Source organism: Camelina sativa, chromosome 12 (assembly GCF_000633955.1).
Source record: "Camelina sativa cultivar DH55 chromosome 12, Cs, whole genome shotgun sequence".
Lineage (NCBI taxonomy): Eukaryota > Viridiplantae > Streptophyta > Magnoliopsida > Brassicales > Brassicaceae > Camelina > Camelina sativa.
This window is the reverse complement of record NC_025696.1, coordinates 8006349-8025637: the sequence shown is the minus strand read 5'-3', so window position 1 is coordinate 8025637 and position 19289 is coordinate 8006349. Positions and strand designations below refer to the sequence as shown.

The 19289-nt window shown below is 36.0% G+C and overlaps 4 protein-coding genes across 5 annotated transcripts in view; 2 read left to right on the top strand and 2 right to left on the bottom strand.

Annotated features, from left to right (window-relative positions):
- Positions 2310–4158, top strand: LOC104733292. The gene is made up of 4 exons (XM_010452879.1): positions 2310–2447; positions 2523–2760; positions 3257–3746; positions 3834–4158. The coding sequence occupies exons 1-4, from the start codon at positions 2310–2312 to the stop codon at positions 4156–4158; spliced, it is 1191 nt and encodes a 396-aa protein (XP_010451181.1).
- Positions 4294–7625, bottom strand: LOC104730821 (putative clathrin assembly protein At4g25940). The gene is made up of 14 exons (XM_010450043.2): positions 7359–7625; positions 7205–7274; positions 7022–7119; positions 6794–6932; positions 6569–6696; positions 6373–6486; positions 6166–6282; positions 6005–6070; positions 5846–5926; positions 5689–5766; positions 5402–5605; positions 5247–5322; positions 5010–5146; positions 4294–4914 (listed from the first exon to the last, which is right to left on the bottom strand). Exons 1-14 carry the CDS (start codon positions 7446–7448, stop codon positions 4510–4512), a joined length of 1803 nt encoding a protein of 600 aa, XP_010448345.1. The 5' UTR covers positions 7449–7625; the 3' UTR covers positions 4294–4509.
- Positions 8157–9240, bottom strand: LOC104730820 (V-type proton ATPase subunit G3-like). The gene is made up of 3 exons (XM_010450042.2): positions 8981–9240; positions 8772–8872; positions 8157–8697 (listed from the first exon to the last, which is right to left on the bottom strand). The coding sequence occupies exons 1-3, from the start codon at positions 9066–9068 to the stop codon at positions 8560–8562; spliced, it is 327 nt and encodes a 108-aa protein (XP_010448344.1). The 5' UTR covers positions 9069–9240; the 3' UTR covers positions 8157–8559.
- Positions 12409–19289, top strand: part of LOC104730818 (ABC transporter B family member 2) — a 10346-nt gene continuing 3465 nt past the window's right edge. Inside the window, exons 1-13 of one of the 2 annotated variants that reach the window (XM_019234021.1) lie at positions 12410–12787; positions 13007–13061; positions 13152–13327; positions 14010–14210; positions 14307–14566; positions 14657–15197; positions 15313–15692; positions 15784–16181; positions 16263–16504; positions 16578–16825; positions 16908–17320; positions 17460–17800; positions 17888–18257. In XM_019234021.1, the coding sequence (XP_019089566.1) occupies positions 12551–12787; positions 13007–13061; positions 13152–13327; positions 14010–14210; positions 14307–14566; positions 14657–15197; positions 15313–15692; positions 15784–16181; positions 16263–16504; positions 16578–16825; positions 16908–17320; positions 17460–17800; positions 17888–18091 (3696 nt within the window). In that variant the 5' untranslated portion in view covers positions 12410–12550 and the 3' untranslated portion in view covers positions 18092–18257. Of the gene's footprint in view, positions 12788–13006; positions 13062–13151; positions 13328–14009; positions 14211–14306; positions 14567–14656; positions 15198–15312; positions 15693–15783; positions 16182–16262; positions 16505–16577; positions 16826–16907; positions 17321–17459; positions 17801–17887; positions 18258–19289 lie in introns of those variants that run through there. The other variant, XM_019234022.1, reaches the window with a different exon arrangement.

The following is a 19289-nucleotide window of genomic DNA, read 5'->3' as shown; positions in this document are numbered from 1 at the left end:
AAACAAACATAGGTTATGTGTACAACACCATAAACATTCGAGGTCTGCCGGAACCCGGCGTTGACCAGAGTTGACCGGCGTTGACTAGTATTGACCGGCGTTGACCAGAAAAAAATATTCAAAAAAATATTTTTTTTTCTAAAAATAATAATGATTTTGTTTTTATGTATTTTTGATAAAAAAAAAATAAAAAAAAGATAAATGATTTGTATAATATACAAAAACAACATATAACAACAAAAAAATACAAGAAAATTATTTACCAAAATAAAAATAAAAATAATATAAAAAACAAAATTGTGGTATATAGAGTAACTAATTTTGTTAAGCCTAGGGGTGAACAACTCTCATTCATCCCTCTTAATTAACAAATCAGAATACAATAATATGGCATGTCATATCATATTTTTTAAAAGATATCTTTTATTAATAAAATTATATCATTTTGGGTTTACAAAAGAGTGGTTAGGGTATACATTTTACAGTTAAACGAAATAATATGTCGGTTTGGGTTTACAAAAGAGTGGTTAGGTTTTAGATTTTCCTATTAAATAAAATTATATGCCTGTTTGGATTTATAAAAGAGTGTTTAGGGTTTAGATTTTACAATTAAACAAAATTATATTTCGGTTTGAGTTTATAATAAATGGTTAGAGTTTTATATGTGATAATTAAAAACTGTAATATAATATTAAAATTAACAATTTTAAAATTGATTGATCAACATATTTTGTTTCTTTAATTAAGATTTGTTTCCTTAATTTAAAGGGGATGAATAAGAGAGGTTCGCCCGTAAGGGTGAACCCACGAATTGTCTGTTTCTTCAGAAAATATACCAAAGTTTTTTATATGTTTTTTTCAACAATATTTTTCTTTGTGTAAAGGTGAGTATTTATATTTTTTTAGAAACAGTGATTAATTGTATAATTTTCCCAATCATTTTTTTCTTATATAAAAAGTAATATTTTTTTTGGTATAATTAGCAACTTAAAATTAAAATAGTAAACAATATTATAATTTCAAATTTTATGATATATATATATATAATTTCCTTATAATGATTTTTTCTAAATTAGGTTTTGAATTTTTACATTTTTTATATTTTATAATTTTAGTAAATTTAAAATTGACATGTGTTAATATCTGAATGATACAATTGACACATGTCACGATCTTGTTAATTAGTAATTTTGACATCAAGCTTTATATAATAAGATGTGACTCTTGAATATATTTTCTAGTTAGCTTACTAAATAAAGTTTAGAAAATATTAATTAAAGTCCACTGAGGTCCCTTACTGCCCTTCTCCAATTCCTCTCTACTCTTAATAATATAGTTAGAGGATAAAATATACATCAGATGCCATTTGAAGGCCCAGTTTTCTTATTGTCAGCTCAAACACAAAACATTAGTCAGAATATAACATGTGGTATACCGTAGTATTGTTTGTTTATTTTACATAACCGTAATTTAATAAACGTAATTAGATATGCCTAATATTCAAATATCGATGGTATTAACAAAATAACTAACTGATGATTTACTAACAGTTAATGAAATAATTTTTAGTTTATATTAATACCCAAACCCATCCCACTAGATATCCAAACACAATTATCTTCTTTGCTTAAGTACAACATGCACGTTTTTCAAAATTCAAATAACGAAAAATGCAAAAAAATATAGTACCAAAAATCTTGCTAATCAAGTATACAACATCTTCAAAATATCTAAATTTTAGAATTGTTTACATATGTATTGACGTAAAGATTAATTTGGGATTTGCACATACATTTTTATTGTTAGCATTAAATATTGTAATGAATTAAGGAGATATTTTACAAAATATTTAGGAATTTTACAAAATAAATATTTAATGAGATATTGTAATTAGTCGTTGATTGATTAAAGAGAAATTTTAGAAATTTTTGTTCTGTACAAAATCTTGGTTTTAAATTTTATTTTATAATTTATAAATTTAAAATTTAATGCCAATGTCATGCCTGTAAATAGGTATGAACTTCAGAATTTATTTCATAAATGTCTCCTAAAATGTATATATAGATTCTTCATTACATGATTATTAATGTTTATCTTGTTAAACCGAAACGCAAACCGGATACTCTTCTCCAAGTTTCATATCTCTTCCTCATTATGTATCGTATCTCACAGAAATATTCTGTGTATGATCTCTAGTCGATCTTCTTTCCTGTAAGGCTCCTATATATTGTAAACACTTACAATTAATGTCAATAAACATCACAAATTCTCCACAAAACTTCACATTTGTTCATATCTCCTTAGATTTAATGTTATCATCATCGTCTCCAAGGCCTTGTCTTTATATTACTCTGAGACGACCAAGTCACCAAAATAGTGTAGGGTTTTCGACAACGTCTCAGCTCCTTAACCGACTCTTGAAGCCATCAGTCTGCAAAAATGTCATCGTAAGTTTCTTTATTTGTTATGCGATAATTAACTTGGAGTTTCCTTTTGGTTCTTACTCATTGTATGGCATGCAGAGATACAACAACACGAAGGGTCGGATGTTCTGCTCTAAGCCAACACACTCGTACTTGTTGATTGACCACCTCCTTAAGACCAACAACTCTCACAATGATCAAGTATACTACGATGATAAATACAAAGAGAAACTCGTGATAAAGGACAAGGGACTCAGAGAAGAGGTCCGAGTGGCGATGACCGATGGAATTCCACATAATAAAGATGGATACAGAGTTACCTTGGGGAAATCGGAGGGTAATTGTTGGATATGGGTTTCACCCAGCCTTAACAGGCTTTCCTGCAGGCCCATTATCGAAACAGTCATCCCAAAAACCCAAGAAGGCAAACCAACTAAATCCCACTTGTCGGGCCGATCAAGCTCCTAGAAGGCCCAATTAAGACGGACAGCCCAATAAATGACGGCCCGGATAAGAACGATCGCCGATTTTACTTGAGGACAATCCCACATCGATCCCGAGGCAGAGAGGTGAAACGTCCCATCAGCTATAAATACCAGGGGAGCAGCTTGCAGAGACAATCAAGTAACATCGGGCAAGAGTCAGGAGTAAATCCGATTCTAAGCTATAGTTCAGTTAGTCATTTTGAGAAGCACAATTCTCTGTAATTAGCTGTCCGGCTTATAACGGTTATATTGTAATTCGACAATCTTTGACTATCTTAATAAAAGTCCTTTGTTTCACCCTTTCTATTACATCATCCTCGAGTTAGTAGCTATACTAGTTCAACAGTAATGATTCCACAAATCTCATGCTGGTCAGTAACACACCATCTGACTCGGTCAAACTCCATCTACCTCCTCTGCCTAGTAGTTCTCGAATCCAGAACGTGGCAATGTCCAACTCTCCTAACATGATGAAGGATGAATTGGTAGTGGCGGTCAAGTTGTTGGGATCTGACGTGTATCTGTGCGAGCCCTTCAGCGGCTCTTGCTCTCAATGGATCAACATCCATACCTCTGGTTCTGTACACCCTTTCTCGAGTCTAATGTATTCAAAGAAGAACAATAAGTTTCTCACTGTTTGTCCTTCTGGACTGTTCTATTGGTCATTGGATCTCCACGCAAAGGAGAAGGAAGATTTCGAACCCAATTTCCACTACTTGTGTAATCAAAGGGACCATGTAAGGAAGGTGCTTCAGACAAATTTGGAAGGGTTCATCTGGTGTTCCAGAACGGACCACTTCGTGGAGTCACCCTCCGGCGAACATTTCCTCGTCAAGTGGTACATAATAACTTATTTCTTTTGAAATATGCATGCAGAAGTTGGTAATTTAATATATGCTGAAACATATAGATATCTTACTTGCAGGTTCGGCGAGGATGACAAGAACTGGGACAAGGAAACAATCTACCATAAAACAAAAGGGTTTTTGGTGTTTAGAGTGGATACAATTTGCGGTGATTTGGTTTACACGGAAGACATTGGAGATCTTTGTATCTTTCTTGGACATAATGAAGCATGCTGTGTCCCTGCAAGCTCGTCTCCTGGACTCAGGCCTAACTCTATCTATTATGTGGGCCGTAACTTTGGTGTTCACGACATCGCAGCCGATATTAGCACTACCTTCTACGCAAAAGATGAAGTTCTATTAACATCAACTGAGTTCCCTTACTGGCCTGCTCCATCTTACTAGTGAATTTGATATCATTTGGATGTCCTTTTATATTGCATGGCTCTTTGTGGCCTTCAATATTATTTCGTTAATGTTTTTGGGTTTGGTTCATGTACTTATTTGGTTAGTAGATCTCTGTCTATTTGGAATAAAACATGGCACAACTAGCTCAACGCATATAAATAATTTGTAGGGTAAAAAGTATAGGCAAACAAGTTCTGAAAGATTTTAAAAAATAGGCAGAGACAAATGACACATACATTAAAATGCCTAAGAGATCATCAGTGACTAGAGTGTCTAGTAGAAAGAATACACCCTAAAAAAAAAAAAAAAATGAGAAAGAGATATATTATTAACTGAGATGTTGTAACTCTAGAGGAGCATATGATGATGGTTGTTTTGCTGCGGACCAGCTGAGCCTGGTGGAGGAGGGAGGGCAAGGAAAGGGTCTCCAAAAGGATTAGAAGGAGAAGGACCTGCTGAGAACTGATGATGATGATGATGATCATGAGGATGAGTGTAATTATAGGGACTCTGATGCATCATCATCATCTGTTGTTGCTGTTGTTGCTGCATTGCCATTTGAACGTTAGTGGGAGGAGCAATGTTGTTGGACATTGCAAAAGGATCTTGTTGCATCTCGAATGGGTTTGGTGGTGCTGCTGCTGCTGTCTCTGTGCCACCATGTCCATACCCGGCATTGGTTAGTTGGATCTGTCTCCTAGCTGAGTCATCCTCGTACAGACTGTCAAGTAATAGATTGTCGAATCCTCCTGCCTATAAATACAAGAAGTGAAAACAAGCCTATGTTAGTTTTAAGAGTAGAAACAGAGAGTTTTATGTTCAAAAGATGTAGTGTTAGAATTAATTACAAGTTTTGTGTTAGGCGTGGGGCGAGGATTGTTATTGTTGTTGTTGTTGTTTTGAGGAGTGACTAGTGCCAGTTCCCAACCGGATCCACCAGTTTCTATTAAACTTAAACTGTTTGATGGGCCTGGAGCTTCTTGACCTGCAAAGACCATTACCAAAAAAGAATGAGCAATTCATTTCTTCCTCCAATAGTGTTACAGAATGTCTAACCTTCTGGTCAAGAATAAAGATTTGCTAACCTGGTGGATATATTGCAAGAGCCAACGCATTGCGGTCCTCTATCTCTGTTGCTTTTGGGTTTATCTCACTCAAGCCCTGTGAAAGAGAAGAAAAGGTTGAGAATTTTAGCCAAAATATAAAGTACACATGAGATAATGTGTAGAAGAAGATTCACCAGCAGATCATCAGTGTCTATCAAAAATGAAGGTTTAGCTTCTTCCTCTTCTATTTTTTCCTCTTCTTCTTCTTCTTGGATAAGAGGTTGTTCTCCTTCGGTGTTTTCATTTTCGGCTTCTGCAGGTTCTTCAGGCTGCCCACATTGTTCTTCTTCTTCTTCTTCTTCTTCTTGTAGTTCTTCCTCCTCTTTTTCCTGATACTCCTGTAAAACAAAATGCCAGTCATATAAAAAAGACTTATTTTGGATCAGTATCAACCAAATATGATGAGAGTTGAGTTTCTTACCAGCTTTTTCTGAACAGAACCACTTTGAGGCGCTTCTTTAATATAATCTTCCATTGTTACAAGAAATGAAGGAGGAGGCTGAAACAAGTTTTTAAATATTAGTTATTTTGAGCTAATCAATCTTCACAATTTCATTTATCACAAGTTAAGAAAGAACCTGTCTTAAGGTTGGGAACTGAAAGTTCCTAGCGAGCTCTAGACCTTTGCAGTACTCATAAAAATCAGCCAGTTTTGCAGCCTGTGTGCAGTTGAAAACATTAATAGGCTAGCTTCGGGAAAGATCAAGATTTTAGTCTATGGCTTTAGATAGCTTTACCTGTTCTCCAGCTCGTTTGTATATATTTAGAGCTTTCACTGCATCATGTCTTGACATCTCAAAGAACTGAATCAAGAGCAGAGATAGATACTTTAGAAACATTCAATAGAAGCTAAAGTGATACTAACTTAAAGCAGAGAATTGGAGATTTTTCTACAAACCATGTCGACAAGATTAATGATTCCATCATTAATAGCACAGTATATTTTGAAGCTTTCTTTAAGCACCAATGCAAGAGCGTATTGGATTAGATAGTTGCTATAGGCTGTTCCTTCAGGCTGCAAAGCTGAAAACAGATTAAGAAAATCGTCTGATGTAAAAACAAAAAAAAATTGGAAGAATTAAGAGTTTGGATATATAACTTTTACCTGACAACCAATAAGCCTGTAAAGCAGCTGTTGCAAAGCAGGTAACTGCTCTAGCAGTTCTTCATCAGACAACATCCTTGTTCTGTACGTTTGAGAAGCATTGGAATCTACGTTCTGGAAGATTGTTTTTTGAGTATATAATGAGATTCTTGTGTTTGTTTTAAGTAAAGGGTGAGAATGAAGTTGAGAAACAAACCTTGGAAGATGCACCTGAGCCTTTTGGTAAACGTTCTGCTTCTATGTCATACTTCAAACCCCGATAGCATTCAAGCCGCTCTTCGAGGAAAAGCGCGTATGTCCTAATCCATGCAGAACAATCCCAAGCTGCAACAAAACGTCAAGAAAATGTTCTTGTTTAGCAATTTTCGCTAACACACCACAGCTATGGAACTAAAGATATATAGAGAGAGAGGCTATTCACCAAGAGGACTTGTGTCGTCTTTAAAGTTGGATATACGAAGCATATGTCCTCTGCGAGAGTAATTGAGAAGCTCTTCTCTGAATGTTGGATCACCTTCTCTTAATGTTCTATGAATGACTAGTAACACCTTGATCGCAACCTACGTGTTGGAAACGCAACCTAAGCAAAACCCCAAAACAGAGTTTTTTTTTTATGGAATCTTTTTAAGTAAAAGTTTATGTAACTTACAACCCAATTGCGAGTTTTTGACAATCTCTTGGCTAATGCGTGAATGCAGTAAGCAACATCTGCTCGTGGTTGTACTACAGATGTAGCCGAGAATATTTCTGGATGCATAAAGATGTAAACTCATAAACGCCTCTGATCATAACCAAAATCAAAAGGGTTTGGTGAATAATTTAAGAAACTTACTACGCATATGACGTTCTTTAGGAGCAGATTCTACGTGATTTGTGGCCTTGACGATCGCAACATCCAAATCCTAATTTCATATTAAAATGTTCATCGGTTAATTACACAATTTTTGTTTTTTTTAAGAAACCAAAAGTATCTGAAGTATTCTGACCTTGAATTCGCTGTTGACCTTGGCGATGCTTACGGTGGTGGAATCTTTGATTGCTCCGACGGCTTTACGGAAACTGTGAAACGTTGCCATCTAACGAATAAATCGAAATCTGGAAAAAGATTGTTAATTTATTCCGGCGATCACCGGAGTAGTGTAACGATCTGGTTACGATGGAGAGAGATGTAAAGAGGAAGGAGAAGATAAAAAAGGGATGATGAAGAAGAAGAAGACAAAGACGAAGACCAAGTTTGGTATATATGCTCTGTTGTTGTTGTTACTCGTTAGTCGCCTTACAACGAACAGAACACAATAACAGACTTTTCAACAAAAAAAAACTCTTCTCTCTCTCTCTTCTTGCCTTACCTTGTCGTGCGTAACGGAATCTTGATTTTTTTATTTAAATAAAATTTATAAAATAGATTTCATTGTAATTTATCGTAGTAATTTGTATCGAAATAGTATCTCATTTACCAAATCAAAAGAAAAGTTTAACCTTAACAGATCAAGAACTATATAATCGGATGCTACAGGTGTAATTTCTAAAATAGTGTATCCGTAATTTTTGTAAGATAGGTAACTTTTGTACCAGTTATGCTGATTTCTCTTTGAATTTTTACAAATTTAATTAAATTATTCATGTATATAGACTTTTACAAGAAATTGGGAGCACTGTTAAAGCTAAGCCATATGGACCTAATGTGTCGCAGTCGGACTCGGTGGTTCTGATTTGGATCATATTTGTCAAACCAGCTACTACAGCATAGTGTATCATTGCTTGTTTTGTTCCAAATGCTCATTTATTTCTCTTACTGAATGCCATTACCAAGTTACAGTTTCACTTTGTTCAAGAAATGTAATAATTTGTAGTTTTGTACTCAGCGTACAATAAAGATAAAAAAAATTAACCAAACATTGCATTTATCATGCATGCATGTTTCCTCTTTTGTTGTTGTACTTGTGTACTTTTAACACGATTTTCCCTTCCTTACTGTTTTACCAATTATACCTTCTTGAATTTATGCATCTAATGTTGGTTTTAGTTTCCTTCATGTTAATGTGTTTATATACCCATGGCCATGGACTATGTATGTTGGCTCTATTGTGCACAAGAGATCATGGGCCAGAAAGATTTGGAGCTGAAGAATCAAAACAATTTTATTATCAGGGAGGATAAGGTACTATGAGGTCAGTGAAGTGAGAATCATGCTCCAGTAGTGGTTACATATTTGATGAGCATCTTCACAATGTCCTTGGAGACCTTTGAGCTAGAGTCCTTAAGGTTCTTAATCCTGCCTTCTGTTTCATCATCTAAACGTTTTGTAATTGCTTCTTGATCCGTCTGAAACAAAAGGTAATGAATGAGTACAAATCAATATCTCACTAGCTGGTTCTGTTTTGGTGTTGATTAATTACCCCAGAAACTTGTTTTTGATACTCTTCTTCTAATTTGGACCTGTACTCTTCCATCTCCCTCTCAGCCTCGTCTTTCGCTTGCTTCATTCTTGCTAGTTTTGCTGATCATTGATCCATCCACAAAGAAAAGAAAATGAATAGACAAAAAGGATTCAAAACCAAAATCTAACTATTGGAGCCAAGAAACCGTAAAGGAGAAATGACTATACCGGTCCTCGCAGCCGAAACAATCCGACCCGCTTCTTGTTCAGCAGTTAGAAGCATCTGAATCCCACCTTGGCCTCTTAAAGAATCCATGGCTTATGTTCTCTTCAAAGAAAATGAAAGTACTTGTGTTTATTCTTCTGAAAATTTTGGTGTGAGAGATGGAATTTGTAGGTATAAGCCTCTTTGGTTATGGTTTAGGTTAGATGGAGAGTGTTTTTCTCCTTGGTTATTGGAGTTAGTTTTTGACTCTTTTTTTTCTTCTTCAAATTATATAATATTTTTAGAAAACAATGTGTGATTCCAGGGTGAGTGTGGACTTTTAGAATAAAAATATAAAACATACTATATATAGATGACTACAAATCATCCGATCCATGTGGTATGTATGCATTAACGATTTAAAAAGATTGTGTGGAATAAAGTTGATAATTAAACTGTAACTTAAATTAAAGAAGAAATTACAACATGTGACTCTAAAATAAATCGAGATAAAATATTGATCCATTAAACTTTCTTATGTTTTCCTTTAATTGTGAGAAGCAATATGTGTTTCTCTACGAAACTCTTGTATTAAGAGTTAAAATACCTTGAAATAAAAGTTATACTACCATCATAGTTCATACTCATATATATGATCAGAGAAAAACTATACTATCAACATTAATCCTGTAATAGCCAGCTCAAAGACGTCATTTTCACCGATATAAATGCAAAATATATAATAAGCAGAATGGAGAATGCCCAAAACTAATACATCATGCACATATAGTTGCATAATTACTTTTTGGATAGTCCAAATGTGCATGATATACTTTGCATTTAATTTTCCACCACGCATTTCCTTCTTAGAAAAAGAGAGAATTAAAATTGTCACACCCATACGGCCATACAAATTTTATATCAACATAGACAAGTCGTTCGAGTTTAGAAAACAAATTTGTTTTCCTCAATTTATCTATTCGTAAAGATCATGTAAATAAATTAGTTCACAAAAGTATGAATAGGATGTGGTTGTTTTCGGTTATCCTTATAACGTCTTGTATTCTTGGATTTAAGGTGGTGATAGTAGTCGCAGCAGGAGCGGTTGCCATAATTGCGTTTAATGTGGCGATAGTCTGGTTAAAGATCTGGTTGATGTTTGATTGCCATACTTTGATGTTTTTCTTTCCTTTTAGTTTGTTATTTTTTGTTCTTTTACAAAATAGTTCTTAGAACTTTTCTTTTTGTTACAGTCTTACAGATGATTTTTTACTAGATTAATAAGTTTTTTTTTTTTTGTTAATTTGTTAAGGATTTATAAGTTTATTGAAACTTAAGAATAATAAGGTGATAGTCTAGATACTTTTCAAATAGAAAATGGGATCACATTATATGTATTGTATATCGAGGGTATCACGATAAATAAGTTGTTGAAAACATAATCAACAGCACATGGTGAGTTTTTTTACCCACCATTGTCGTATATATACCAAGATATCAATTAAGGGGTATGTAACGATGAAGAAGATATATAATGGGACATATAGTCATATCAATTTCTTGGGTTTTGAGTGTTTGATCGTTGGTTGTTCATTTCAGAATCTTAAAGAAGTAAATTAGTTGCGCATAAGTAAAAGGGACTGCAAATAGGAATTTACTTATACCTAGGAATGTATAATAACGATTAATTAAAAAGAATAACATCATGGTACAGATTTACATGTATTTATGTATATGCATACACACATAGATTTGTGTATCAAGTAATAAAGCATAGAGATATCACATGATCTTAGTGATATTCAAACAAAGCAAGAACTTCCCTGAGTTCATTTTCTTGAAAATTAATTGTCATATACAAACCATCACCCCGCGCGCGTGTAGGCTTCCATCACTTGGAGATATATATATAGATAATCATATAATTATTAATTTATAATTTTCATATAAATGATGTATATTTTTCAATATTTGTTACTGGTTTTAGTTTCCTTTCTTAATTAGTTGTACATGCATATTGCTGGTTTCCTCTTCTTGGACAAAAATTTGATATCCTACTTTTGATCAAATGAGAAATCGGCGACATATACTAGAGACTAATTATATATTATATGGAAAAGATAATCAAAATGCAAGTTTAAAATGTGGAAAAAAGTCGAATCAGGAGAATATATGAGATATACGTAATGGATATAACAACTGCGTGGAGTCGTAAAACTTTGGTCACTTCATCAGGACTTGACTATGCATCATTCGGGACCAGCCAAAAAACATGTAAGCTTGACAACTGGACCCCCACCACAACACTATAAGCTCAACGGTCATCAGTCATCACCACAACCAACTCAAAGAATTCTTCTCCTTCTTGACTTTGCGTTTTTTTTTCTTTAATTTCTTCTCTTTGCAACATATTAAAATAGTTAATTGGATAGACTAAGTTCTACAGTCTGTTTTTTACATGAATAAAAGAGAATTCTTCTCTTCTCGAACTGATGGTAGAGGTTGAATCTTCTTCTTAATCCAGCGGACATATACAAATCTAAAGTCCAAACAAAGATGTGAACGCGTTTTGACATAAATACAATCATCAATTCATCATCTTATAATACTAATTTCCTTTGAAAAAAAAAATACTAATTTCCTTTCACTAACGTCTTTCTTTTTTATCGATAAGTTAATTAACATCATTTTGACTTCATTGTAGTGGTGGCGATGTGTTGAAGTTTTGAAAAGGGGTAGGCATTTTTGGATTACTTATAGTTTAGGCTTTGGTGTAAACTATAGTGGAGTTCTGACTTCTGACCAAAAATAGTTTGGTACAGTTCAATTTATTCGGTCAGAGTTTCATTTGGTTTTTGTAAGAATTTATATTTATAACTGATGATATAAATGATATAGATGATTATATTTATGAATATAAGTAACATACTTAGGAATGAACATTTCAATACTTTTAAAAATTTCAAACAAATTGATTCAGTGACTGCATATTTTTATTCAGTTGATGTATACACTTAGAACATTATTTAAATATATATAGGATAGGAGTAGTTGAATTATCTGTGTAAGCGTTGACTATTATAGTTTACAAAATTGAGTCTTAAATGACGTATTCAAAAGATTCCTCTATTATGCAAAATCTTTACACGAAATCGATACTTGTTTGGTCCTTTCACCATTGATAAACCTTTCAAATTCCATTACCTTTACCGTGAACAAAATAACGAACCGAGAAAACTACGCAAGTAATATCAAGTACTTAATTACCAACATAATTTGGTAAAACTAAACGCAATCCCAAAAATAAAAGCGAGTGATCAGACTCTAATAAGAGAGTCATTAACTAGCTAGGGTCACACCATAAACGTACACGTAGAGCTTCACACCAAACAATTCTCGCTGAAACCAATAAACTTGGTCTTATATGTCTTCTTTCATTTAATGTCTCTCACTCTTCTCTCATCTCCCTTCCCCTCTAACCACTTTCCTCCCTTAATTCCTCTCCCTATATTTATTTTTCCCTTATTTTTCCATTCATTTTACTCTCCAGCTAATTATACACACTCACCACTTTAAGCTGAACAAAAAAAAAAATGCAGCCGTCCGGTGATCCAACGCCGGAGAAAGACAAGGCGCAGCCAAAAGTGTCACTGCTTAAGCTCTTCTCCTTTGCAGATTTCTATGATTGCGTTCTCATGACCCTCGGATCCATCGGAGCGTGCATTCATGGCGCCTCGGTTCCTATCTTTTTCATCTTCTTTGGCAAACTCATCAATATTATTGGTCTTGCTTATCTTTTCCCAAAACAAGCCTCTCACAGAGTCGCCAAGGTTTGTCTATATTTTCATTTATATTCATTTTTCCCTAATTATGAAATAGCTCTAATTTTTACAATAAAATAAAACTTTGAGATTCTTAGTAATTTTTTATCAGATTAAAATTAAATAATTATATAATCCAAATATAATTTGAATGAACTGTGCTAATTATCCGTGATTATGTTTCTTAATATGTTTGTTCGGCTTACAGTTTTTACCTTTTTGGTGCAGTATTCACTGGATTTTGTATATCTGAGTGTGGCTATACTATTCTCATCATGGTTAGGTAAATAAATTTAAGCATTAATCTCTCTGTAAATAAATTAGTTTTTAGTTATAAATTTGAAGTTAGTAAATAAGTAAATAATGGAAACAGAGGTTGCATGTTGGATGCATACTGGAGAGAGGCAAGCGGCGAAGATGAGGAGAGCTTATCTCCGGTCGATGTTAAGCCAAGACATAAGCTTATTCGACACTGAAGCTTCCACTGGAGAAGTCATCTCTGCCATCACCTCCGACATCCTCGTCGTCCAAGATGCTCTCTCTGAGAAGGTACATCTTTTTACCGAGTCAAACCGGTATTGAGTTGTTTTAAATTTTTAAAACACTTTGTGTTAAGCTGAATTATTTTAATTTCGTTAATAAACCAGTTTCTTTTTTGTGGTACCCATTAGTAAATTAATGCTATTGGATTTTTTTTTTTTTTTACTATATATACACAAAATATTATTTGTCAAAATACCTACTAAAGTCTGCTAATTAAGGCATGGCCTCGGTCGATCAAATCTATATAGGCATTTTAGGTTGTTAAATTTTCAAATCTTTTACATGGCTTGTTTTTTTCGCACATGGCTTGATTAATGTGAAATACATCTATGGCTTAATTCAATAATGTTCTAGCATGCATTCTTCATTTTTTTTCTGAGAATAAAGTATATTATTGTATACGCCTTTATTTTCCTTTTTACATGTAACTTTTCGGTCTCTGATGCAAAAATATTAAATGCGTTGTCTTTAATTCGGTTATAGCTGCATTTCATTTTGCATTTATAAGGCAGTTGAGTTTGATAAAATTTAATTTAGATTTTAAATTTTGACCTATATTTTGGTTCTTTACAGCTAGCTAGTCACAAAACAGTTTGATCGCTTAAATTTCACATTTTCAGTATGATGACACAAATCTGGTTGATGGTTTATGACAAATTTTCTGGATTACCGGTATATTTGGTTGCAGGTAGGGAATTTCTTGCACTACATAAGCCGGTTCATAGCCGGTTTTGCAATTGGATTCACTAGTGTATGGCAAATAAGTCTCGTCACTTTATCCATAGTCCCCTTAATCGCTCTAGCCGGTGGTATCTACGCGTTCGTCGCCATTGGACTTATCGCCCGTGTCCGGAAATCATACATCAAGGCCGGTGAGATTGCGGAAGAGGTTGGTTACTTCTCGGACAAGAAATCTTTTTATTTTATTCTTCATAAATGTTTCTAGCGTTATGGTGTTTATCATATATGTTTGTGATAAATTCAGGTGATTGGGAATGTGAGGACAGTACAAGCATTCGCCGGAGAAGAAAGGGCGGTAAGACTATACCGAGAAGCTCTGGAGAACACGTACAAATACGGGAGAAAAGCCGGTTTAACCAAAGGACTAGGTCTTGGATCGTTGCATTGTGTCTTGTTTCTGTCTTGGGCCTTGCTCGTATGGTTTACAAGCATTGTGGTTCACAAGGATATCGCCAATGGTGGCAAATCATTCACTACCATGCTCAACGTTGTTATCGCTGGCCTGTAATATTCTTATCCTGTTTGCTTTCACTCCACGTTTGCTTTGTTTTCTTTTTATGGATCATAAAGTTTCTGTTTTTCGGTTTTGTGTAGGTCTCTTGGACAAGCGGCGCCAGATATTTCTGCGTTTGTGCGAGCAAAAGCAGCTGCTTATCCGATTTTCAAGATGATTGAACGGAACACAATGGCGAAAGCAAGCGCAAGATCGAGTCGTAAACTTGGGAAAATAGATGGACACATTCAGTTTAAGGACGTGAATTTCAGTTACCCATCTCGCCCCGATGTGGTGATCTTTGACAAGCTAAACTTAGCTATCCCTGCCGGGAAAATCGTGGCACTTGTTGGAGGAAGCGGGTCAGGGAAAAGCACGGTCATATCTTTGATCGAGCGGTTCTACGAACCCATATCTGGAGCAGTGTTGCTAGATGGGAACAATATTAACGAGCTGGATATTAAGTGGCTAAGGGGACAGATTGGTTTGGTTAACCAAGAACCAGCTCTTTTTGCAACAACGATTACTGAGAACATTATGTATGGCAAAAATGACGCGACAGCTGAGGATATTGCCCGTGCTGCAAAGCTCTCGGAAGCGATTTCGTTCATCAGCAACCTCCCTGAAGGATTTGATACTCAGGTCAGTCAGTTGGATACCTTAGAACACAAGAAACAACTATAGACCCTAGATTCCTTTTTACCTTAGGGTACAAGAAACATCTACAACCCCTAAAACTCTGTTTTTTAACTCATAGGTCGGCGAGAGAGGGATTCAACTATCCGGTGGACAGAAACAAAGGATTGCTATATCAAGAGCAATCGTGAAGAATCCGTCTATACTCTTACTGGACGAGGCAACAAGTGCTTTAGACGCAGAGTCAGAAAAGAGCGTGCAAGAAGCATTGGATCGAGTGATGGTTGGGAGAACAACGGTGGTGGTGGCTCACAGACTCTCAACAGTAAGAAACGCTGACATCATAGCAGTTGTTCATGAAGGGAAAATCGTTGAGTTTGGAAACCACGAGAGTCTTATAACTAATCCGGACGGAGCCTACTCTTCTCTTCTTCGTCTCCAAGAGGCTGCCTCATTGCAGCGTAACCCTTCCTTGAATCGCACGTTAAGCAGGCCACAAAGGTACTATCGCGTAACACCATACTCTGCTGTCTCTGAATATTTCCCGTAGAATATACAAAATCAACGGTTCTTCGTTCTTTTTCATTTGCAGTATAAATTACTCTAGGGAACTATCAAGAACAAGGTCGAGCTTTTGTTCGGAGAGGGAATCCATAACTCGACCGGATGGGGCCGATTCATCCAAAAGGGTGAAAGTAAAACCGGGACGTCTATACGCTATGATCCGTCCGGACTGGATGTACGGTGTCTGTGGCACGATATGTGCATTTATCGCTGGATCTCAGATGCCCCTTTTCGCACTTGGAGTCTCGCAAGCCTTAGTGTCCTACTACAATAGTTGGGATGAGACTCAAAAAGAGATCAAGAAGATAGCTATCCTCTTCTGCTGCGCCTCCGTCATCACCCTAATAGTCTACACCATTGAGCATGTCTGCTTCGGTACTATGGGAGAGCGTCTCACTCTTCGTGTCCGCGAAAATATGTTTAGAGGTTCGTCTCAATGCAAGTTTTATATCAAATAAATAAATTTAACAGATATCTCATTTTTTTGTTCTGTTTTTGGTTTTGTAGCGATCTTGAAGAACGAAATTGGGTGGTTCGATGAGGTGGACAACACAAGCTCAATGTTGGCATCGCGGCTTGAGAGTGATGCGACTTTGCTTAAAACCATAGTGGTCGATAGGTCGACAATTCTACTTCAGAACTTAGGTCTTGTTGTGACCTCTTTCGTCATCGCCTTCATACTTAACTGGCGTCTCACTCTTGTCGTCTTGGCCACATTCCCATTGGTTATAAGCGGTCATATCAGTGAGGTAACCGCACCGTTTTGCCACTTTTTGAATTAACGTATGCAATTTGTGTTTATGTTTTCTGTTGCATTTGTAGAAACTTTTCATGCAAGGCTATGGAGGAGACTTGAGCAAAGCATACTTGAAGGCCAACATGTTGGCAGGAGAATCTGTTAGTAACATCCGCACGGTCGCCGCCTTCTGTGCTGAGGAAAAGATTCTAGAACTTTATTCAAGAGAGCTTATAGAACCTTCCAAAAGTTCTTTCAGGCGTGGACAAATTGCTGGACTTTTCTATGGTATCTCTCAGTTCTTCATTTTCTCTTCATATGGCCTCGCCCTCTGGTATGTCTCTCTCTCTCTATGCGCACAGTTTTAAAATAGAATCTAACTGTAAAGACTGAAACTGTCAGTTTTGATTTTATAGGTACGGATCAACTTTGATGGACAAAGGATTAGCGGGCTTCAAATCAGTGATGAAAACATTCATGGTTTTGATTGTGACGGCGTTAGCTATGGGTGAGACATTGGCTCTAGCTCCGGATCTTCTGAAAGGAAACCAGATGGTTGCGTCTGTGTTTGAGATCTTGGACCGGAAAACTCAGATCGTTGGAGAAACCAGCGAGGAGCTGACTAATGTGGAAGGCACGATTGAGCTCAAAGGCGTCCACTTTAGCTACCCTTCAAGACCGGATGTTGTAATCTTCCGGGACTTTGATCTGATAGTTCGTTCTGGAAAGAGCATGGCGCTAGTCGGACAGAGTGGATCCGGTAAAAGTTCTGTCATTTCACTCATTCTCCGGTTCTATGATCCGATTGCCGGAAAAGTCATGATAGAGGGTGAGTGCATTTGACTTAGAACTCTGTTTACAAAATTTCTTGGGTTTCAAGATATCTCTGAGCACCAAGGTTTCTTGCATCAAAAGAAAGTCTTTGCTTAGCTGAATAAGCTGTTTTTTTTTTCTAATCCCAATTTCAGGAAAAGACATCAGGAAACTAGATTTGAAAGCACTGAGGAAACATATTGGTCTGGTTCAACAAGAACCTGCACTTTTCGCCACAACAATCTACGAGAACATTTTGTATGGAAACGAAGGAGCATCTCAATCTGAAGTCATCGAATCAGCTATGCTCGCAAACGCTCACAGCTTCATCACTTCTCTCCCGGAAGGTTACTCTACCAAAGTTGGTGAACGTGGTGTTCAGATGTCAGGCGGTCAGCGACAAAGGATTGCTATCGCTAGAGCTATCCTCAAGAATCCAGCGATTCTATTACTTGACGAAGCCACAAGCGCTTTGGACGTTGAATCTGAGCGTGTGGTAAGTTTCTTTACCATTAGACATTTCTAGACTTTTATTCCACATATACTCATGAGTTTACAACGAATGAATAAATATGATTAACAGGTACAACAAGCATTGGATCGGTTAATGACAAACCGGACAACGGTGGTGGTTGCTCACCGGCTATCGACAATCAAGAACGCTGACACAATAAGTGTATTACATGGAGGTAAGATCGTAGAGCAAGGCAGCCACCGTAAACTCGTTCTGAACAAGACTGGTCCATATTTTAAACTCATCAGTCTTCAGCAGCAGCAACAACCTTAAGTACACTATACTTCACTTATTTAAAAACTCTTAATCCTTTCTTTTTTTTGTGAAAAATATTGGGCATATATATTCTCATTCAATGTGATTATATATTTATATCAACCATCTTGATTTAACGTTGGGGATTTTACATGCGACTATAGAAAAGTTATGAAACCCAAAATAGGAGAATGTTATAAAAGATCACTATGTATTTTCAAAAGTGTAAAACCTTCCAACCAAAATTTTACAACGCAAAAACTTGGAAGTTACAAACGACGTCCCTACCAATTATCACATGTATTTGGGATTTAGCTATTATTGACCAATGTCTTTATCATCAAAAACGTTTCACTGCGACATTCTCCAAAGCATAATAGATCAACAAAAGGACAAGTTTGATCATTGAAAGGATTGGGGACTCAGGAATCTCCAGAGTTCATGTCCCTACAAAATGACAATCCCCTTTTCAACAAAGCAGCCATCGCCCACCACAAATAAGGCCAAGTCAAATTAATATTTAACTATTTCACCAAGTTGAAGTTTCTAATTACAATTTTTTTAAAAATAAAATGTTTCATAAATCGTTTATTACAAAAATGAAAAGCGAATAATAACAATTAATTAAAAAGATACAGACGAAAAAAGGTATTAAAAAAAAGTTTGGAAACGTTCCTAAAGTATTTACACGGTGTGATAATTCATCTCCACCTTCTCCGGTTTAAAGATTTTTTTTTTTTTTTGTAAGCAAATAAAAGGACTCCGGTCACTGCCGCTCACTGACTTCGTCTTCCTCCATCATCTCCGATCCGTAAGCGCGTGAGAGAGCTAAAGAGAGAGACCGAGAGAACCATGGGAAACGGAAACTCAACGGAGACGAAGGAATCGCGCCGATCGAAGATGCGACAGAAGATTAAGAACTTTCGCAGCCGCCGTCTTCGTCGTCCAGGATCCGGAAGCGTATCCGGATTAGTCAGTCAGAGATCTGTGAGCGCTGAGGATTTCGCCGGCATTGCTCTTCTCACTCTCATCGGCGTACGACTTTACTTTTCTCCCCTTCCTTTTTTTGATTTTTTTTTGATTTTTTGTTGTTCTTGTCAACGTTCACTGCGTATTTCGATTACGATATAGTCATGTGTTCTCTTCGTTTTCGCTCTTTTTGGTATCTTCTCTTTAGGCGGAGATGAAGTTCAAGGACAAGTGGCTCGCCTGTGTT